The following is a 23,810-nucleotide window of genomic DNA, read 5'->3' on the forward strand; positions in this document are numbered from 1 at the left end:
GATTAGCCATTTAATCGATAAGTCGATCAACAGGAAAAAAACATTGGCAACAACCTTGATAATCGATTCATCCTTCAAGTCATTTTCCAAGAGAAAATGCCAAACATTTGCTGCCTCTCTTTGTGTTAAACAAGAGTAAACTTAATTTCTTTGGGTTTTTGGACCATTGCTCAGACAGAGTAAACTGTGAATTCATCACCTTGGGCTCTGGGAAATTGTGACACTGTGGACACTGAAATTAATAACATAGAGATTAAATACCTGTCCACCTTTAATACTTTTTATTTGTGACTGTTTATGAAGTTTTTGCCAACAAATGAGGATTTCTGGTCAATGAAATGTTGTGTCGTGTGTGTGTGTGTGTGTGTGTGTGTGTTGTTGTGGAGGACGAGGTGGAAGGGATGGATTAGCCAAGAGTGCAAACAAGGGCTGATGATAAATGTATTCTACAAAACAAAAATATGAATAATATGTGGAGGGGAACCAGAGCTGCCTCAGGAAAAGTGCATCCACCTGAGGCAAGTTGCCTAAATCTGTAGGCTTTTTATGCATTTTTATCAATGTGACTGTTCACATGAATAGTTTTCTTTTTGCAGAAGAGGTGGTTTTCCTCATTTTGTCATCTCCCCAACGGAGGTTATGTTTTCAGTCCAGCATGTTTGTCAGTTAGCAGCATATCTCAACACCAACTTAACAGATTTCAGTCAAATTTGGTTGTTGGAAAGTTAGGCCATAAAACCAAACATACATGTCTTCCTCCATCACATACCTTTGAACAGCATATAAGCATGACCTTTTACACCCTCATTTTACCCCCACTTTTGTTTCCTGTTACGTGCAATTCACTTAAGAAATGCAACGAAAAACAGGGAAGATTGTCAATAAATTGCTCCACTGAGTGCTTTCTAGCTTTTTTTTCATCCAGCAAGTGCTTAGTCATGAAAAAAAAAATCCTTTATCAAATGATCAATTAACCAATTAATTCCTCTGCTCTCTTCTCTTCTCTCTGTTGGTTGTGTAACCCAGCTGAGCAAAACGGGTTGAAATAGAAATGATTAAAGTCATAAACAATAGAACTACTGACTGAAGTTTTAACTTAATGCCTTTATTTCTGTTATTAGACACTGCAGTTGTGATAACTTAGTCAAGACTTTTGTTTCACCCATCCACATCCCTTACTAAAATTAACAGGAAGTTTTACAGTGCAGTTACTAAAAGCAAAGAAAGTATGCCAATTGTGAAAGACAGTCGTTCGTTCCATTGCAACATCAGCGCCCAGCAGCAAAGCTATGCTTCCGCCATTTTGGACTGAAAGCGACTACCGGACGCCCGTAAAACGTCCGCCTAAAAAGTGCCGTATAAAGGTAAAGCAACATTATTTCTATTCTACTGTCATATTCTACCGAAATGGCCTGTGTTGAACAATAAAATATTGTGAATATAATAAGCGTTTTCAATCCAAAATGGCGGCAGCGGCTGTTGTAAAAAACAAACAAACTGGAGTTTCGTCTCTTTGCTTCTATACTCGTTACTAAAATTAACCGGAAGTTTTGCAGCGCAGTTACTAAAAATGAATCGTAAGTTTTGCAGCGGAGTTACTAAAAGTAACAGGAAGTTCTTCCGCGCAGTTACTAAAGTTTACCGGAAGTTTGGCAGCGCAGTTACTAAATTTAACCGTAAGTCTTGCAGCACAGTTACTAAATTTAACCGTAAGTCTTGCAGCACAGTTACTAAAATTAACCGGAAGTCTTGCAGCGCAGTTACTAAAAGTAACAGGAAGTTTTGCAGCACAGTTACTAAAGTTAACCAGAAGTTTGGCAGCACAGTTACTAAAATTAACCGGAAGTTTTGCAGCGCAGTTACTAAAAATGAATCGTAAGTTTTGCAGCGGAGTTACTAAAAGTAACAGGAAGTTCTTCCGCGCAGTTACTAAAGTTTACCGGAAGTTTGGCAGCGCAGTTACTAAATTTAACCGTAAGTCTTGCAGCACAGTTACTAAAATTAACCGGAAGTCTTGCAGCACAGTTACTAAAGTTAACCGGAAGTTTGGCAGCACAGTTACTAAAAGTAACAGGAAGTCTTGCAGCACAGTTACTAAATTTAACCGGAAGTCTTGCAGCGCAGTTGTTGCGAGCACCCGAGTTGTCTTGTTGACCTAGAAATATACTAGTTGCCTCCGTGTAACAACATTGAGCTTCACAAAAGTTGAGAGACAGCAGGAACTAAGTGAAACCGGTTATTGAAGTGGAGCAGGTATCAGATGACAGTGATGTGGTTTCTCTGCAGAAGCGATGAGACCTCCAGAAGTGCCTGTTTCAGTTCTTCACATAAGCTCACTCGGTAAGCTGTTAATCACTTCAACTCCTCATGTTAGTGATGATGCTCATGCTAGAGATGATTAAATGCTTTGTCAAGCAGTATGTTTGATAAGAAATATTGAACTACGAAATTTACTTTTACTGTTACTGCTAAAGAGTATTTGTCAGAATTACTGTGTTAATTAATTCAATTGAATTCAAACTTTATTGCAGGCTCAGGGTCCAGATAAGAAAAAAAGAAAAAACAAACAAAAAACAATACATTACATATAATACATTACAATACAGGAAGCACTATAAAAAGTCAAGATTAAAAGATATTAAAAATATTAATATTAATATTAATATAAATGTATATGCCTTATCAATGCCTTACATATAAAGAACTATACCAGTGCCTCCACAGCTGTGATTGGTAACGTGTAGTGCTAAATCTGATGTTAGACAACCGCAAGATGATGTCATTCTCAGAGTGATTAAGCCGGCATATACATTTGTACATGAGATTTATATAGTTTGAATACACTTTGAAAAGTATTTATGCCTGCAGACACAAACATTTCACTTGCACTGGAACATCTTGGTCTTTTCAGTAATATTATTATATATAATATCATTATATGCGACCTGAAGTCTCTGTAAGCTCGCTTTTTTATAATTATGTTAATGACAATGTTCATTGTGTAAGATATACGTGTTTCATTGCTCACTCAAATAATGGCTGAGCTGAAATAGTTTAATTCTGTTTTCATGTTTGATAATTCTGCTGTGTCAATACTGTATTTATGTCAAGCATATTTCGTCTGAACTAAATAATTCCAATATCATTTGAGAAATAGAGAGTAACAAATGATTTTCAATATGTTAAGTATCTGCATTCAGTCAGCGCTTACGTTGATGTTGTTATGATCTAGTATGATGTTGTACAACATAAGAGAAACATTTATGAAATATGAAGGAAAGCAGAACAGAGACTATTCGCATGTTTGTAAATGCAGGTCATCTTTTATTGAGTGAGAAGATCCAGTGAAGAAGATCCAACGACTCCAGTAGATGGCGAGATTCCCAGCTTGATTTCCAGTAACCTGGATCTACTTTGCCACTGAACCAGCCGGATGAACTATCTGCTTTGTGGTAGGATCGTGCCAGTCACTTGAATTGGTACCAGCTCGAACATACAGTACACTCAAGCTTCTGTTATACTCCCAAGCGTACGCGTACACGAACAGCTGCGGACACCATGGACGTTTAGTAATTCTGTTGATACTGTCTGCTTTGAGCATGTTAGGGATGTCATTGTGAGGAAATTTTCCCACCAGTTAATAAACACCGGTGTTACCGATTATGTTTCCCCTCTTATAGTATTGGGTTTAAATCCATAATATTGCCAAATAGGCGCTTTTGCTTTTTGCTTTGACACCAAATCCTTCGCCATCGTCTCGTCTGTCAACTCTCTTTCGTCCCGTGTGTGTGAAATCTGACTCCGACTGCTACTCTCTGATTTCACTTTCAATTTGTAGTGTCTGTTGTCTGACTATGTATTGATAACATGGTGCTGATACGTGAAAATGAATTAATGGATTTTATTTCTATAAAAAAACGCAACGGTGGGGGCGGTGGGGAAGTAATGTAATCGGTGTATGCCCGAATACTGTGTGACACCGGTAACACTGACTACCGCGGCAAGCCTAGAGCACCCGTTCCACTCATGCACAGCAGATCGTTATGCTACCACTTGTAGCGTAGAGGTCACAACAAATTTGCCGGTACACGGACGTCCGCACAGAGCCTACTAGTACACCCTCTGATGACGAAATTTACGTCCCACGGATCCTGTCATACTCAGTTTCAGTTATTAAAGCTTGACAGGGCAGGATACAGCAGCATAAAAACATAAACCGTGTAACTTGAAATGCGTCAAACATACACAGTGATCAACATTTTACAATCTAAATATTTGGAATTTAAGACAGTTTAAAACAATTTTATAAAACAATTCAATACCATTAAGACAGTTTAAGAGCATGAGGGATAAAAGGTGCAAAATATATCATGAATAAAATAATTTAAGAGCACGAGGGATAAAGGAATGTTCATGTGTTTTGGTCCTACTCGTGGGCACTCTCGCGGAAATGGGAAGTATAAATTCGGCTTTAGAGAGTGTACTCATCAGACTCTGACAGAGTAGACCTCCATCTGATCTGAACTCAAACGAAGTTGATTTTGACCAGTTTTCCACAAGGCCATCAGACACCGACTTGGAAGTTAACTTAAAGGTGTTATTGATAACATTGATAACATTTAGCCACTAGATGTCTCATTCTCCCTCCCCTGTTCCATTGCATTTACTTTACAAAAAGTTGTTGCCAGGCACTTACCGTCAATCTCAGCCATTTATCCGTTTTTTCAAAGCTAACTGATGATCCCACATGATACCAACGTCGTTGTACTATCGTCTCACAAGCCTTGTTAGAAGTTGGAACCAAACATCAGATATCTTCCACAGAGATAAACAAAACATTCATTTTGGACCCACCAACATTTTTAAATGATTAATTCATAGTCATAATAATTTTTTTCAGTAAAAAACATTTTATTCAGCACCTTTCTAAAAGCTTTGTGGATGTATTTTTTTTGTATATTCATCTACATAAAAATGTTATCAATAAGACCTTTAAGGTGATAACCAAACCAAGCTTCTTTAAAGGGCATTCATAGGCAAACCTAAGTTGCAGTTAACTGAATTCACTTGTGTTGTTGTGTTTATGATTGTTGCACTCAAAACTTTGCTCCTTCTGAACCTAGAGCGAGTTGTACTCACCCAGGAGTGTGTTACAGTTGCAGAGGCTGAGCTAGTAGCTTCAGCGCTCTGCTGTGGACAGGCACTCACTGATGGAGCTTTTTGAACAAGACAACCTAACAGGGTCATTTCTTACTGCTTGATTCCTATCTGCACCCCATCCACAGTCCCTTTGGCATGTGGCCCAGCTGTCTCCCGTGGCATAGCGCCCAGTCAGCTTTCACTCAGCACATATCACCCTGACTATATATATATAGATATAAAAAAAAACAAACACCATGTCCTGTGCACGCATGGAAACCTGCTGTTGAGCTTTTGGTGTGAAGGTGAAACACATTGAGGCGTCCGTCATTGGCACTCACGGGGGGGTTTGCAGGTCAAAACCAACATCTTTTGTGGATGTCTCAGTTAAATATAACGACTGTTTTACATGACATTTCAATGACTATATTTCTACTAGGGCTGTCAAAGTTAACGCAATAGTAAAGCACACAAACAAACACAAATTCGTTTTAACGCCACTTGCGATTTTTAGGTTGTAGCGGGCTCAGTTTTAAAGCTAGATTGAAGATATTGGCATCATATGAAACTACAAAACCTAAGGAATCCATTGGTACAACTGACTACAACCGAATGCTTTGACCGTTGCCATGGTAATCAACCTCCAAATCAGTATTCGAATACTTTTTTTTTTTTTTAATATATACTAAGTATCTAATAATAATGTATACATTCCAAAATAGCCCGTGAAATAAGGAATAATCCCACAACATTATTCATTATTCATATTTAACATAAATTATTAGTTATTCTCAGCTGGATATCGCTGTTTGTTATGTGTAGAGGTGCTGTGTGTATAGTAGTGTGGCAGCTGCACCGTCCCAAAGCTTCAAATAGCTGCGAATATTTCTCACCATAGCTTTGAAGGCCAAAAAATACCATACCATACTATACCATACTATACCACACTAGCTTGTGGCGAAGGAGGCTAAATAGCGCTCCAAACTGGCATGGCAATTTCAATAGGGTCCTTTGACCTCACACCTCAAGATATGTGAATGAAAATGGGTTCTATGGGTACCCACGAGTCTCCCCTTTACAGACATGCCCACTTTATGATAATCACATGCAGTTTGGGGCAAGTCATAGTCAAGTCAGCACACTGACACACTGACAGCTGTTGTTGCCTGTTGGGCTGCAGTTTGCCATGTTATGATTTGAGCATATTTTTCATGCTAAATGAAGTACCTGTGAGGGTTTCTAATAATAAGTATATATGGACAATATTTGTCATTGTTTTGTGTTGTCAATTGATTTCCAATAATAAATAAATACATACATTTGCATAAAGCAGCATATTTGCCCACTTCCATGTTGATAAGAGTATTAAATACTTGACAAATCTCCCTTTAAGGTACATTTTCAACAGATATAGAAATGTGTGATTAATTTGCAATTAATCGCGATTAAATATTTTAATCGATTGACCGCCCTAATTTCTACACGAAGTAGGACCCAACTACATACTGAGATAGCGTATCTAAAAAGATGTTGAAACAACGTAATAAAAACTAAAATGGCAAAGACATGAAACCCAAGATCCAGTTCCCATTCTTGAATTAAAAAAGTAATAACTGACCAAAACTAGTAAAAATATAGACCCCAGGGTTCATTCACCACCATATATTTGTCAAACACACACACACACACACCTACACTGCGCATAAAATCCTTTACCTGGTTTAGGCCCATTGTATAATAACTTGCTCATTTGTGTGTGAAGTCTGAATGTTCCTTGCAGAGTGTCTCTTAAAGATGAGGACTAATTATAATTGGTCTCTTGTGTTGGAGAACGGTGCTGTATATTATCAGATAATGATGCCCTGAGCAGAGAGTCAGGGGGGAATAGGAATAAACTGTAAAGGCTGCTGTGACCTCTGAACTGCTCGCCTGCAAACAGCGCCGCTTGAAAAGTGCACAGATCAAAAAGAGCTCTTACAGCCGTTCAACACAATGGAATAGAAAATGGACTGGTAGGCATTTCATACATTAGCATTCAATGTTGCATCATGGTGGTGACTGTGCAGTCGGTGAATTGTTTACATCAACAGTTTCATTGTGTGACCGCTGCTGACCGTTAAGCCGGGGATCTCGTTCATGTCATCGCTCGGCTATAAATTGCCCGGTGGTTCTGTCTCAGCTGACGGTCTGTGCTCATGATGGTCAGAGAAGCTGAAGTGAAAATCCCATCCAGTTTGTAATGTGTTTTTGTTTGACTCCATATGTGCAGCTCTACAAACATTCACCTCTCCTGGGAAGTGGTCCAAACATTTCTGTCCCCTCTGTCTCTTTCTGTTGCTCTCTCTTTTTCGCTCACAGACAGGGTGAAGTGCAGAGGGCACCTGCCCCAGACAAACACAGCAGGTTTCACTGCTACGACTTTGTTCCTTGTTGCTACCAATTTCTCTCTGAAATGTCAGACATTGATTAAAAAACTAGTTTGTTCATGAGTATGTAAATGAGATAAATTTAGCTTTTTACAATGCAGTTACTCCGCAATTTAATATACTGAATGTAAACGAGAATAGAGCTTCGTCCAAAATCGCATACTATGCACTACAGACCCAAGATGTGTACTATCGTTCAACATACTTTTGTGTGAATAAACAGCAGTATGTATCTTTTCTGACACACTGAGCAGTAATTTACGTCGTCACTTCCTGATAGCCTCCTTGCCGGTTGGAGACCTGTAACCATGGTAACCCGTTTCAACCTCATGTGACCAAAGTGACGGTTTGCAAGAATCAGTGTCTGAATTAGAGCTGTCAATCAATTAAAATATTTAGTCACGATTAATTGCATGATTGTCCATACTTAATCGTGATTAATCACACATTTTTTATAAAGGAAGATTTGTCAAGTATTTAATACTCTTATCAACATGGAAGTGGGCCAGTATGCCTATATGTATATATTTATTATTGGAAATCAATTAACAACACAAAACAATGATATATATTGTCCAGAAACCCTCACAGGTACTGCATTTAGCATAACAAATATGCTCAAATCATAACATGGCAAACTGCAGCCCAACAGGCAACAACAGCTGTCAGTGTGTCAGTGTGCTGACTTGACTATGACTTGCCCCAAACTGCATGTGATTATCATAAAGAAGGCATGTCTGTAAAGGGGAGACTCGTGGGTACCCATAGAACCCATTTTCATTCACATACCTTGAGGTCAGAGGTCAAGGGACCCCTTTGAAAATGGCCAAAATTTAGCACAGGTTTGGAGCGTTATTTAGCCTCCTTCTCAACAAAGCTAGTATGACATGGTTGGTGCCAGTGGACTCCTTAGGTTTTCTAGTTTCATATCTTCACTCTAGCTTTCTAGCTTTAAAACTGAGCCCACTCCAATCTAAAAAAAATCGCAAGTTGCATTAATGCGTTAAAGAAATTAGTGGCATTAAAACAAATTTGCGTTAACGCATTATTATTACATTAACTTTGGCAGCCCTAGTCTGGATTAATTTAAAACATATATTACACCTAGCAAAGTGAAATCTTATACGTACAGTTAAATTGAAGCATTATAAACAGAGATGGGTAGGGTAACTTTAAAAAAACTCTTCCACCTTGCTTTTATCCTTCCCTCATTTCTCTCTCGTCCCCCATTAGGTCCTTCCTTTACTCCCCGTACACCGCTGGACTCGTAAACACAGCAGCAGCTTGCCTGCAGTCAGCAGCATATGTTGTTTTCTGCTATTAGGCGATGCTATATTCATCTGTGAGAAAAGGGTTGGGGTGAATAAAATGGGGGAAGAAAGTGTTTGCATATTTTATTTCCCCCCGCTGAGTGCACAGCCTCTTGTAATGTACGCACGTATGAAGCTATACACTGAGGAAGTGAAATATGATTGTGCTCTGGTGCCTTACTGAAAAGCACATTTATTACAACGGTTTAAACACAGTGGGGATTAAAGCAGACAGTACTGCTGTCTTTATGATTATGTCATTAGTTGAAGTTATTAATGGGAGCTATGGGGGTGTTTAAATTATTTTGTCTTCGCTGGGCAGAACTGTGTGCATATGTGTGTGTGTGTGTGTGTGTGTGTGTGTGTGTGTGTGTACGTCCCACCTAATGAGTTCAGAACAATTTGAGAGTTTTGCAGCAGCTGTCACACAGTGGATCACCAATGGCATGTTTCAGCATCCCTCCTCTCTAAGCCGACTGCATTCTGCCAGAGGAGATTTGTTCACAAGGCAGATAAAAGAGGAAGATAAAGAGGAAGAGGAGGGAGGATTCGAGGAGGAGGAGGAGGAGGAGGAGAGTTGCTGGGGCTCGGAGCTACAGCTCTGTATTGGCCGTTTGAACGAGAGGGGTTGGGTCTCTCTCCATCTCTCTCACCACCTCCACTGAGAAGCAGAGTGAGCAGCTCACACACAGCTCACGCACACACACACACACACAGAGAGGCTGGAAGGACCATGTCAGGACACGGGACAGACCAGAACTCGAGGTGCACACACACATACCTTGCAAGACAGTGAGGAACCAGCAGGATGAAGACGGCGGCAAAGAGTGAAGACATCAGAGCGGGACAGGCTGAGGGGTGGACAGAGAGACAGACGGACAAAGATGTGTGACTGAGCTGCAGTTTCCCCACCTGTCAGAGAAGTTTGAAGGAGTGCTGCTCTCATGGCGGGACCGCCCACACAGGAGCCCTTGAAGGTGATGTTTACAGCCCTCAACTACACTCGCTGCATCTATTTAATATGTGATATTATTCTCAATTTGTCTGTTGGTGGGATTTTATGTTTGTTTGACTTCGGCTTTTCATGCTGGCTTCCATTACATTATTAATTCCTTGATTCATTTGGAGGAAACCTTTAATTCGGTCCATAAACACAGTTAGGGCTAGCGATTTCATTATCAATTAGTGATTTCTTTGAATAATCGATTAATCAGTCTGTAAAATGTCAGAAAATTGCCTGTCACAATTTCCCAGTATCCAAGGGGCCATCCTCAAATTCCATATATTCAATTTACAATGATATAAAATGGAGAAAAGAAGAAAATGCACACATTTGAGAAGCTGGAACCAGCTAATGTTTGGCGTTTTGCTTGATAAATGACTTAGACGATTCTATTGATTATCAAAATTGTTGCCAATTAATTTTCAATGAATGATTTACTTTATAAAATGTTAGAAAATTGTGAAAAAAAAGGCCATCCCAGTTTCCCAGAATGCAAGGGGACGTCTTCAAATTGCTTGTTTTGTCCAAATAATTGGGTTGTGTACTGACAAGAATCTGAACAATATGTATCATGATACTGAGGAAACGATTCAATATATTGTGATATATTGCGATAATGTAAGCAAGGCGATATATTTGCAATTTTTTAAAATTTAATGTTAAGAAAATTGTCATAGTATAAAAAACACACCAGAAATACACCATTTTAGAATAGGCAGAAATAACACATTTATACTGCATGCAAAAAGCTGCATGGTTTTTGCCCCAAACGGCATGGGATTATCATAAACTGGGCATGTCTGTAAAGGGCAGACTCGTTGGTACCAATAGAACCCATTTCCATTCACATATCTTGAGGTCAGAGGTCAAGGGACTTGAAAATGGCTATGCCAGTTTTTCCTCTCCAAAATTTGGCATAACTTTGGAGCGTTATTCCGTAGTTTTTTTTGTTTCATATGATGCCAGTAAGTAAGTATGTTAATTAAAAATCAATAGTGTTTTGGAGAATCAATACAGTATCACACAACATAATATCGCAATACTCCTATGTATCGATATTTTCTTACACTCCTACCAAACAATAGTACAAAAACCCAAAGATGTTGAAATTACCACAAAATAAAACTGCTCTGAAAACAGCTGTGGAAACCCGTCGAGTATCCAGTGTGTTGTTGTACTTTAGAAGTGAAGGAAATATCGTATCTCACTGCATTAGCTGTACGTCCACTGACCTGTCTCACTCCGACAGTCTCGTTCTGTATCATGAGGCTTCAATTCCTAGCAGCCATGTACACATCCACAAGTCAAGCATGGTCCTTGCCTCTGCTAAATGTGATGAAGAGCTCAGTGATCTCAGTGGATAGCAGAGGGAGTGTGAGGTGCATCCGGCTGGCACCAGGCTTTCAGCCTCATTGCCTTAGGCAGACAGTGTGGGGAAGAGTGGGAAATGAAGTTGACAAACACCCTTCGACCCCCATCTTCTCTCTGACTTGGTGGAATTGTGTTTTTTCTTTTGTTTAATAGTCAAATTTTATATAAATATATTAAAATAAAATCATACTGGGAGTCATCTTTCTGCGAGATACATTTGATTGATTGAACACAACAAAAGAGAATATGTAATGTGATGTGATGACAGCTCACAAAACCGACACGAACGGGGCAGGGAATGAGATGGGGAAAATCTGTAGTCGTAAGCAAAACAGAATTGCCTAACTGCACTTTTAAAACAGTGGAAATCAAGACTCCTCGGGCTGCATCGGGGGCAATAAGGCTGCTGCTTCATAACCACTGACCCCACTGACTGTCACTCCAGCCTTATTACAGCCAGTACTGTATATACCATATACTGCCACACACATGCATGCACACTAATATAGCTTCTAATATTGCTTGTCATAAATGCGACACTGAGCATATTCATGCTGGCACAGAGGTCATAAAATCCCTTTCAGCTGGGGATTCGCTTCAACAATAAAGCAGGCAGTAAAAGTGTAAACCAGAGTTTCCAATATTCCTCATAGTTGGGCTTTAGTGTGTATCAATCTGCCTTCAGCTGGAGAGCGTTCCACTTCACTTGTCCAATGCCCCGGGGTATAAAGTAGGATTTGTGAAGCTCGGGGGTTCTTGCTCCAGAGCTCTGAATCCCTCTGCAGCCTGGTTGTCAAATCAAGAGTTTCTACACTCTGAAAGAAGACCTATATTTGTCGTTGTATTGATCGTGAATCCGAACCTCTAATCAATGATACTGAATCAGGACATTCGCATTTAACCCTCTGAGACCCACGCAGACCCTTTTTTAGGGGAAGGGGAGTGGGGGTCTTTAGGGGGAGATAGCAGGCCAGCAGAAGATGTCACACAGAAGTTATGTACATCATCTGAAAGCTGGGAACCTGGAGATTATTTTGAGATGCAGCTGTAGCTTATGCTAGTAATAACTCAGAAATAAACATGAATCAATTAATTAATTATTTTAAATGAATTGTGAAAGTGTATAAGGGCTTAGAACAGTATTATAGAAGTATATGATGGCCATCCCCATGCTCTATTAGGTCTCATAAGTTGTTGCAGCAATTTTTGGGTTGATACCATTTGTTACACAGATTTGGTGGTAAATTTAACCATTTTTTTTACCACTCGAGAATTGATAAAAATGATAAATAATTCCTCCAAAATACCACATTAAGACACTAAGACCTTGAGGAACACCACAGAAAAAGCCATCAAAAACTTTTGACATTTGGAGATTTCTGCAAGAATTGCATTTTTTGAGATTGGATGGCGAGCACTTCTGTTCTGGAAACTGCTCAGAAACCCCCTTATTGTCAACTTAGCTAGGAAAGCCATCCATCCTCTGAATGCTCTACTTCTCTAGTTTGTGGTTGTAAAGTTTCACGAGGCTGTGATTATCCTGGAGGTCACCACAGGTCAGTTTATAGAGTGAGGTCAAATGGTCTCACTATATGAAATGGCTACTATGGGGAGTAACATCATCACACATGAATACAATTGGACTCATGGGATCCACGAGAGTCTCAGCTTTACAGTGATACCCAATTTATGCAATTCCAAGACTCTTTAGGGACCCCAGTATGCAGAAATATTCAAACACACCATTTTTAGAATAGGCAAAAATAACACATCTGTACTGCTTGGGTACCCATAGAACCATTTTCATTCACATATCTTGAGGTCAGAGGTCAAGGGACCCCTTTGAAAATGGCCATGCCAGTTTTTCCTCGCCAAACTTTGGAGCATTATTTCACCTCCCTTCCAACAAGCTAGTATGACCTTCACTCTAGCGCCAAAACCTGCTACAGCCTCTGAAAGACAGTAAAGTCGGTTGGGATCACCCACAATCCCGCGGATCTCAGAGGGTGAAGGGCTGATAATTTCTCTTTTGTACACCACCCAAAACTAACTGCCATGTCAGTGTCTTCACTGCGAGCTGCATAACAACAGGGGAAGAGTTGAGCTCTACAGTGCTGCAGATCATGCATCCTTAACAAAAAGTCTGACTTTTGCCTAATATCTGTGTGTCTAACTCGTCTTCCAGACCCAGCAGAAGTGCATCGCCATCTTTGCCCTTCTCTGCTGCTCTGCTGTGCTGTTGGCGCTGATCTTCTCATCAGTGGACATTTGGGGGGACGATGAGGACGGTATCACGGAGGAAAACTGTAGCAGAGACTGCCGGTAAGATGCTCTGCAAGTGTGACACAATAACATAACAAGGAAAGAAAAAAAAAGTTTTGCATTCATGCACAGTGCAAAATATCTATGAACTACAACAATGATTGATTAGCACTAGAACCGACAACCTTCTGTTAACCTTAGAACCGGGGGGGGCGAAGCCATTTTCAAAGGGGTCCCTTGACCTCCGACCTCAAGATATGTGAATGAAAATGGGTTCTCTGGGTACCCACGAGTCTCCCCTTTACAGACATGCCCACTTTATGATAATCACATGCAGTTTGGGGCAAGTCATAGTCAAGTCAGCACACTGACACACTGACAGCTGAGTTTGTCATGTTATGATTTTAGTGTATTTTGTATGTTAAATGCAGTACCTGTGAGGGTTTCTGGACAATATTTGTCAGTTTTTTGTGTTGTTAATTGATTTCCAGTAATATATATATATATATACATACATTGCATAAAGCAAGCACATTTGCCCACTCCCATGTTAAATACATGACAAATCTTCCTTAAAGGTACATTTTGAACAGAAAAAAGTTAAATTAATTTGCGATTAATCACCATTAACTATGGACAATCATCTGATTAATCACGATTAAATATTTTGATCAATTGACAACCATAATAATAACTTGTTGTTTTAGTTACGGTATTGGGAATAAAGAAACGGAGCACCTGCTCTCTCTCTCTCTTTCTCACACACACACAGTGCTTTGGCAGCACTCTTCATCTGTTCACCTGGGCCTTTTTCGGGAGGTCGGCTCCATGTCCTCAGATGAGGATTCCTCATCCGGTGAAAACGACTGGTCATTGATCTCTCTCCCATCCGATTCTCCCTCACTCATGTCCTGGAGCATTGCCAGAGCTACTTGGACATTCATCCATCTTCTGCTCCGATTCGTGTTTCCATATCCAAATCTATCTATCTATCTATCTATCTAGCTAGTTCGCTCGCAATATGGCAGGCTGCTTATCAAAAGACGCCTAAACGTCTAAAAAAAGGTGTTGCTCGGCAACCAGGCGTGGCGCGATCTGTTGAGCACAGCAATATACAGCGGTTTTCATTAAGGGTAAAAAATGACCCCATGGCGGTTCTAGGTATAAATGATCATATTTTTTTTCTTTTTATCCCTCACCTCCCATGATTCACTACATAATTCATATTTTTAGGAAAAGTCACCAACTGAGAGATGGGGGGGTTTTTAACAGCGTTCCGCCTAAAAGTGCCGTACAAGAGTAAAACACAATTATTTCTATTTGATTGTTATATTCTACCGAAATGGCCTGTGTTGAACAATAAAATATTAAAAATGAAACAAACGTTTCAGTCCAAAATGGCAGCGGCTGTTGTCCAAAAACACCAGAGATTCTCCTAAAGACATGTAAACAGACGAGTTCTACTTTAAAGCTCCAGAAGCTCAAGAAGCATGTGTTACTTTCAGCATCGTGCTGGTGGAGAATATTCCAGACGACCTCTCTCTCCTCGTGGATGGCAGACACCACCTCCCTCTCTCAGTTGGCTTTCATACATTGTTGGACCTGGCAAAGCACTCAGTTGAGGTGGTGTCACCTGTATGGGCCTTAAACCCCTGGGACCTGGAAACAACGCCAAGCACTGCCAAACAGGTACACAGTCTGGATATACCCCCCTATACATTCCTGCAGAGCATGAACCAACTGCATTTCCCAGGTGTTCTGTAAGAGGAAAATGCAATTATTTTCTAGTAGATCTGTATGTAATCTTTTAATGAGGTTTGTCCTGCTGAGATCGAAGCATCACCATTTTAAGGGACATGGGGAAACACTGCTCAACAACAGTAATACAGCACATCACTCTCTTCCTCAGGGTCAGCTGTTGTTCCAGAGACTGCTCAGCCTGAAATCTCGGGGGGTTAAACTGAAGATTGCCAGCAGTCTGACTAACTCTGCTGAACTGAAGACCTTGGCAGCACACAGTGAGTGGCTGTCATATTTTCATTTGATCTAAGCAATTTGTTATGCCACTGTAACTTTCCAGAATGAAGATTTATAGCTCCTAACAACTCACCTGACAACATTTCTTGTATGGCTGTGGATTGGCAAGAATCTGGCGATACAATACGTTTCATGATCACGATTCAATATATTGCATTATATTGCTACTGTAAATAAGGCGTTATATTATGTTTAGTTGGATCTGCATTCGCATTTATCACAGTCCCTGTAACATCCAACATCATAGCACTACTTTGAGAGGGCACATACACTGAGAGGGCGCATATTTTTACAAATAAAATAAAGTATTGACTGAGTTAATCTTTGCATGTAAACTATTTATTAAAAGTCAATACAGTATCACAAAACATAATATTGCGATATTTTATTTTTTTCGATATTTTCTTACATCCCTAATTTCCTGTGCACAAACCAGTTTTTAAAAGAAGAAGAATTGTAGTAAATGTTTTAGTTGACAGATGTAGGCTCATTGACACCATGCAGCCCCATCCAGCAGCTCCACAGCACGGGTCATGCAACCTTCACATCTGCCAGGCTTCACAACGGAGGTCGGAAAATCATGAATGTGCAAATGTACCTGGCTGGTTTCCTTTCGAAGCCGTTGCCTCTCAGGCTGCCTGCCTGCTTTGCCCCATATGTCCGTCAGACAGTCCGAGGCCAATTGGCACATTTCCACGATTCTCTCCATCTCATTCTTTCAAACTTTTCACACTACCACCACTCTCCCTCCGTCTGTCTGTCTGTCTGTCTCTCTGTCTCACGTTGTCTAGATGCAGAGGTTCATTTTGTTAATATGACAGCTCTTAACAGAGGAGGACTACATTCTTCATTCTGGATAGTGGATCGGAAGCACATTTACATCGGGAGCGCTGATATGGACTGGAGGTCACTCTCCAAGGTAACAGCAAACATCGACAACATGAGTGTGTGCAGAGTAAAATCAGACCGGTGGGTAAATGAGCCGCTGCAGTCGGGTGCGGTCGGGTCTGCAGTTCTTTTCTGGCCTCAAAATGGCTACAGTAGATTTTTTTTTTTCTCTCCAGAAATAAAAGCGGGACAAATTAAATTAGGTGATAACATTTGCACCCCACAGGGACTTAAAATATAACACAGAGTCTGGATTAGTTCCACTCTACACCTGCACCTTTATATGCAATTACTCCAGCAACTCTTAATGAGAATCAGGGATGATTTAAGATTGCTGTCTGAGGCGGGCCAGAGAGGCAAGAAGCAATTCACTTTGCATTTAGTATGTAATTCACAATAGAGGAGGAACCAGGGAGCATTAGCATACCACTACTTGAAGTGATTACCTGGCACTTTTCATGCATCAGCGCTGGCTGGAGGTAGAACTACTGTTAGGTATAATTAACTAAGGAGCCAGAGGGAAGGAAGGGACTCGTATATGAATGATGACACACACACACACACACACACACACACACACACATGACAGAAGGGGCAGGTAAGAAGAGAGACAAAAAGGCAGCAAGTTAGAAATTCAACATACATAGTAGAAGAATAAACTGCAACTCTGTGTGCTTTGTTCTGGGTCACTCACCGAAATAGAATTAACACAAAACAAATATCTGCTGTGGAATTAATGACCAGGCGAGAATATATGTAGAACGACTAATAACGAAGTCTCTTGCTCACTGTTTTTAGCCACGCTTTGGTCCAGACTGAAGTATCTCAACAACGATTTGCCATTAAATAATATACTAGGGCTGTCGCTCGATTAAAACATTCAATCACGATTAATCGCAAATGAATCGCACATTTTTTTTTATCTGTTCAAAATGTGCCTTAAAGGGAGATTTGTAAAGTATTTAATACTCTTATCAACATGGGAGTGGGCAAATATGCTGCTTCATGCAAAATGTATGTATATATTTATTTTTGGAAATCAATTAACAACACAAAACAATGACAAATAAAGTTCAGAAACTCTCACAGGTACTGCGTTTAGCATAAAAAATAAAGTATAAAAAACTCAAGCCCAACAGTCAACAACAGCTGTCAGTGTGTCAGTGTGCTGACTTGACTATGACTTGCACCAAAACTGCATGTGATTATCATAAAGTGGGCATGTCTGTAAAGGGGAGACTCGTGGGTACCCATAGAACCCATTTTCATTCACATATCTTGAGGTCAGCGGTCAAGGGACACCTTTGAAAAGGGCCATGGCAGTTTTTCCTCGCCAAAATTTAGTGTAAGTTTAGAGCGTTATTTGGCCTCCTTTGCAAGTTTTCTAGTTTCATATGATACCAGTATCTTAACGAGCTTTGAGTACTGGTACAACCTAAAAAATTGCAAGTTGTATTAATGCTTTAAAGAAATTTGTGGCGTTAAATCAAATTTGCGTTAACGCGTTATTATGGCGTTTACTTCGACAGCCCTAATATACATATTAATTAACAAATGCAAAACTAATGCCATTCCCATCAGCCTCAGCTGTTGTGTTTAGTGCTAGTTAACAAATGATAACATGTTTATATGCCCAGCTAGAAAGTATAATATTTACTGTGTTCACCACCATACATGATAAATATTATACCTGATACACATCAGCATGTTAACATTGTCATTGTGAGCTTGTTAGCAAATGTGCATGTTGGCATCAAGCACCACTGTGCCTAGCCTCACATGGCTTAGCATGGCTGTAGAGAAAAAAAAACTGATCCTATTATAATAGGATCAATAACTTCTATTAGATTATCAAATCCTCTCACAGAGTGTGATTATTCTTGCTCTAAAATCAGCATCACTTTTGCCAAATATCTAACTCTACTTCCTTTCTCACATTGCTTAAGCATGTCTATCCAGAGTGCATCACACCTACTGAAACTTTTCTGCTGCATCACCCTCTTCTCTTTGTGCTCCTCTCTGACACCCCACAGAGGAAAGAACTGGGGGTGGTGGTGTATAACTGCAGCTGTCTGGCTCTGGACCTCCATCGAGTCTTTTCATTTTACTGGCAGCTCCATGAGAGGGACTACATCCCCTCCATCTGGTCGAAGAGAGTTACAGCCCTTTACGGGAGGCACAGCGCCCTGGAGCTGCAACTCAACGCCACAGAGGCCGCTGCTTATGTGTCTGTGAGGAACGACTTTGTTACGTAGCAGTATTTACTGCATGTTAACACATAACGTGACTCTATACAAAATGCACAAACGACAGGTTGTGTCTAATAAATTCTTTATATGCCTCCTTAGGCACCTCGCTCTGGACTAGATGGTGAATGTCTTTATAAAAGTTTCATTACCAACTAATAAGAGACACACGCAGGGGGCGATTAATCATGTTAATATCACGCTGAGGAGCATCTTGAGTCTGAATATCTCAGTACCTCAGCCTAATTTGACAGTAATGAATCTTGTTACCCTCAAAGCGACAAGACGCTTATCAGTTGCATTCAGGACATTTATCATCCTATAGGAACTAATGGAGCCATGCTGTCACAAGCTGCTGACAACGCCAGCCTGATCTGGTGCCTCGCTTCTTCTAGCGGGGATACATGGTTGGAGAAATGTGCCTTGTTGTTTTTCTTGCCCTTTGTCAAAATGTTACACTGAAGCTGTCAGACATCAAAAGATACGGTTGTAAACTTTTTGTTTGTCAAACTGGGACAAAGTGAATATTAAAAGTCGTCTATATCATATTTTTAGTAGGGCTGTCAATCGATTACAATATTTAATCGCGATTTATTGCAATTAATCACAATTTTGTATCTGTTCAAAATGTACCTTAAAGGGAGATTTGTCAAGTATTTAATACTCTTATCAACAGGGGAGTGGACAAATATGCTGCTTTATGCAAATGTATGTATATATTTATTATTGGAAATCATACAATGACAACTACACAGGTACTGCATTAAGCATAAAAAATATGCTCAAATCATAACATGCAAACTCTGTCTGTAAAGGGGAGACTCGTGGGTACCCATAGAACCCATTTTCATTCACATATCTTGAGGTCAGAGGTCAAAAGACCCCATTGAAATTGCCATGCCAGTTTTTTCTTGCAAAATTTAGCGCAAGTTTGGAGCGTTATTTAGCCTCCTTTGCGACAAGCTAGTATAACATGGTTGGTACCAATGGATTCGTTAGTTTTTCTAGCCTTCAGGTTTTCTTTTTCTAGTTTCATATGACATCAGTATCTTCTCTCTAGCTTTAAAGCCCGCTACAACCTCAAAATCGCAAATTGCGCTAATGCGTTAAAGAAATTAGTGGTGCTAAAATGAATTTGCGTTAATGCGTTATTATTGCGTTAACTTTGACAGCCCTGATAAATTATTTAGACTTTATTGTCCCCCAAGAGGAAATTCCTTTCCACAGCACATCAGACAGACAACAGCACACACTCCTATTCAGCAAGGCCTGTTGGGCTGTGGGGATCAGGCTTTTCCCCAAAGCGAGCACTTCTGCACCTCAGTGTTCTGTACCTGCGTCCGGAGGGCAGTAACCCAACTTTCAGTACTTTGATTTTCATACTTTTTTATTACAGTTTGGGTACAAACTTGTCTGAGTGATGTATCTCTTCTGCAGACCTCTCCTGAAATCTTCTGCGCTAAAGATCGAACCAAAGATGTAGATGCCATCTATCAAGTCATCCAGAGTGCAAAGACATTTATCTTCATATCCGTGACGGACTACCTCCCTCTGGTGAGCAGGAGTTTCAGAGGAACCTCAGTCACAAGGTACATTAATACTCCGAAGACCTTTGACATTCAAACATAGTTTCTTGTGACAGAGAAGGTCCATAAAAAAATTGTATTTTTTGGGGTCTAGGGACGTAAAATTGAATGAAATCAAATATTTCAATAACTTACATTTGAGAAACACACTATGTGTATCATTGCCTTTAATTTGTAAAGCTGTATCTAATTATAATGGTTGCATCGATAGGTACTGGTCAGTTATCGATGAGATGATCAGAGAGGCTGTGGTACTGAGAGGAATCCAAGTTCGCCTGCTGATAAGCTTCTGGAAGAAGACCCACCCCCTCACTTTCAACTTTGTCACCTCCCTCAAGTCGCTCTGCATGCAGCTGCACAACTGTTCATTAGAGGTGGTACGTGATTATTCCTCCAAATATGTGTCATGAAAGGTGTAGTTTAGTATTTACAGTAAACTTCTGGATTTTTTTTTATTCAGTATGCAAATATTACATTGAGAATTGGTGTGTTGTCTTTACATACTGATCTTTATTAATACATTTTTTGCAGAGGTTTTTTAGTCACAAGGAGCGAGAGCATGATATTCAACATGGGCTCAATCACAACAAGTACATGGTGACCGACAACGCTGTCTATATTGGTAGGCAATGTTTGCAAACAATTCAATTTATATTTAAATTCTTTTTTTTATTTAATTCTTTTTTTGTTGATGTTATTTGCCTGTACATGTTTTCAGGTATTTCAGAATGTCTTGTTTTTACACTGACTGCTATTTTAAAGAGATTACGCAGTGTTGTTCTTTAAAGGAGCAGTTTGTAGGATCTGGAGGTTTCTGGTGGTGAGGTTGCAGATGACAACCAACTGAAGCATCTCCCGTGTGCCAAGCGTGTAGGAGAGCTATGGTGGCCGACGCAAAAACGTGAATGGCCCCATCTTGAGCCAGTTGTTGTAAGAGTAGCGTAGGTTATTTGGAGCAAAGCCAGTGGGAAATAGGCGTATACTCTTTCTTGTCGGGACTTAGAACACTCCTCTAACTCTCAGCAAGAAAATTAAGGGTATTTTTATGCATCCGCGCCAGCGACAGCCGTGGATAGAGCCATTATGTTTCGGGTTGTTTGTCCGTCTGTACATCTGTCCATTTCAGGAACGCCTAGAGGGAATTTCTTTAAATTTGGCACTAACCTCCACTTGTACTTAAGGATGAACTAATTAGAATTTGATGGTCATCAGAATCTGTTTTATCTGCCAAGTACATACATACAAGGAATGTGACTCTTGGGCTTTTTACGCATCTCTCTAAGCGTACTTACACAGAAGTAGAAAAGAAAGCTAGGGGCAAGGACAGCAAAGCTGGACAAATAAAGGTAAGGAATAAACAGGACTGTTATGTACACAAGTAGTGAAAGAAATAGGTGCGTATATACCGTAAATATTGTAAAAATACATATAAATACATATATATATATTTATATATATATATATATATATATATATATAAAGCACCAATGACCAACAATAAAATAAAAAATAAAATAAAAACATCAATATATTGACGTAACTGTGTAAAATAGGGCAGGACACTACAAATTAAAGCTCTGTAAAACTTTCCGTTTGGATGAAAAAGGGTGAAAAGGTTTGCCAAGTTTCTTGTCGGATGTTCAAAAGTTCCTCCCTGGTGTACGTAACCAGAGAGGGAGAGCAAAAAACAGAATAAACAAACAAAAACAGAAAAAGTATTAGAGAGTGCAACACCGAGGCTGCCACTCGCGGTGCCATCTTGGTAGCATGTTTTTGGCCATAACTCGAGATTTCTTATGCTAATTATGAGAATTTTACACAAATGTCTGATTGGACAAAATGATGTAGTGATGACATTTTGGACAGACATGCATGTATACTGCAACTAGACTGGTTGGTGGAGGCATACAACCACAATGCGGTGATTCTAGTTTACAAATAGAAAACGTTTGCCCACTCACACACAGACATTTGGACTCACAAGCACCAAACTGTTTGTCAATTTGAACACGCACAACATGAAGAAAAGCACAGTAGTGGAGCACAAAGTCATTATTTCATGAGATAATATCAGTTTCAGACACAATATCTAAGGTTTGCCGTTTGTCCACAGGTAACCACGACTGGGTTGGGAGTGACTTTGCCATTAACACAGGAGTTGGACTGGTGGTCAAGATGAAAGACAGTCTTAAAGACAGAGGAGTGACAATCCTGGAACACATCAGGGCTGCGTTTGAGAGAGACTGGAGGTCACGTTACGCTAAGAGCCTGCAAGGAAGCAAAGAGCAGCAGGGCAAATACAGAAACCTGCTACAAACGAAAATTCACACGGAGTCGAATGAGGAAAACAAGTGGAACTACCCTTTATCTTTATAAGCACAGAATGTCTTCCTATATCTGAAAGCCTCGGAAGGATAAATACTCTAGATTTTGCAGCACATGTACACAATATGAGAATGTGACTTACATTATTAGACTTCACTTTAATTTTATGACATTATTTTAATATATTCAATTACAGTCAATAACGACAACATTGAGGTAATAATTTGACTCACTAAAGTTGCAAGTTACAGTAATAGTATCTACTTAATCAAATGTTTACACTATATGAGCATGCTATGCTGCATGAATATTGAAAGCAATATTCAAATTCAAACTATATACTGGGACAAGCAATATGCTGATTATAAAATCAATATGCTCTATGTGAAACTTATCTAAATCCATAAACATACCCCATCAAACTCAAAACAAATCACATTTAGTATTTAATGATGACGCACTATTTTTGTTTACAGTTTTAATTTGTATTTTATAAACTTTGTAATACTTTTTTTGCATAGCATTTAGGACTATATTGCCTTCAATTGTAATGAATTCAGTTTCTTGAATGCACAAGCTTAAGCAGTAGTTTTACAGCTGTTTATCATCTTATCGAAAATGATCATCTGACCTTATAAAATATATCTTTTTCTTAATTGTTGTTGTGTTTATTTCAGCATCACCTCTCTGGGAAGCACAGAGTGGCCTACATTTATACACAAGGTCCAACAAAACAAGGTCAGGTGCTTCCCGACAGATAACAGTAAGACTCATGGCCGTGTTTCCTGTTTTACAGAATGTAATTAGCATTGACTAATATAGTGATGCCCAACCGTTCACATTCTCCTTTTATCAAAGCCACTAACAAGCTGTAAGGTGTGCCTCTTGTCAGGTCATGCAAACGGAAAATGAAAAAAGTTTTCGAACATAAGGAGGCCTTTTAATCACTGAAGCATTTCCTGATGTTGGATTTTAATAAAGGCCTTTCATTTTATTTAGATAGGTAGGATAGATAGGTATACTGTATCTAATGAGGTCAGTGTGTATTATAGAGGCTAACCTCAAATTGCACCCACAACACATTTTAAATATTGCATCATTACAATTCTACAGTCACCTTTTGGTAAAACAAAACAGTATGTCCAAGAAATGATTCTGTTACAGTAGAAATAGTATAAAACCTGAATTCAGTTTAATTTAAAGTTTGTCTGATGCTC

The 23,810-nt window shown here is 39.6% G+C and overlaps 1 protein-coding gene across 2 annotated transcripts; it reads left to right on the forward strand.

Annotated features, from left to right (window-relative positions):
• The first annotated feature begins 2,137 nt into the window (after positions 1 to 2,137).
• On the forward strand, positions 2,138 to 23,249 carry pld5 (phospholipase D family member 5). 2 transcript variants are annotated; one of them, XM_037762671.1, is made up of 12 exons: positions 2,138 to 2,340; positions 3,317 to 3,452; positions 8,799 to 9,852; positions 13,435 to 13,571; positions 15,017 to 15,200; positions 15,421 to 15,529; positions 16,340 to 16,467; positions 18,470 to 18,667; positions 20,120 to 20,271; positions 20,480 to 20,645; positions 20,800 to 20,890; positions 22,382 to 23,249. In XM_037762671.1, the coding sequence occupies exons 3-12, from the start codon at positions 9,820 to 9,822 to the stop codon at positions 22,642 to 22,644; spliced, it is 1,461 nt and encodes a 486-aa protein (XP_037618599.1). In that variant the 5' UTR covers positions 2,138 to 2,340; positions 3,317 to 3,452; positions 8,799 to 9,819; the 3' UTR covers positions 22,645 to 23,249. The 2 variants fall into 2 exon arrangements, with proteins under 2 accessions (XP_037618599.1, XP_037618609.1); XM_037762681.1 differs by lacking the exons at positions 2,138 to 2,340; positions 3,317 to 3,452 and having other exon boundaries at positions 8,604 to 9,852.
• Positions 23,250 to 23,810: the final 561 nt, after the last annotated feature.

Source organism: Sebastes umbrosus, chromosome 3 (assembly GCF_015220745.1).
Source record: "Sebastes umbrosus isolate fSebUmb1 chromosome 3, fSebUmb1.pri, whole genome shotgun sequence".
Taxonomy (NCBI): Eukaryota; Metazoa; Chordata; class Actinopteri; order Perciformes; family Sebastidae; genus Sebastes; species Sebastes umbrosus.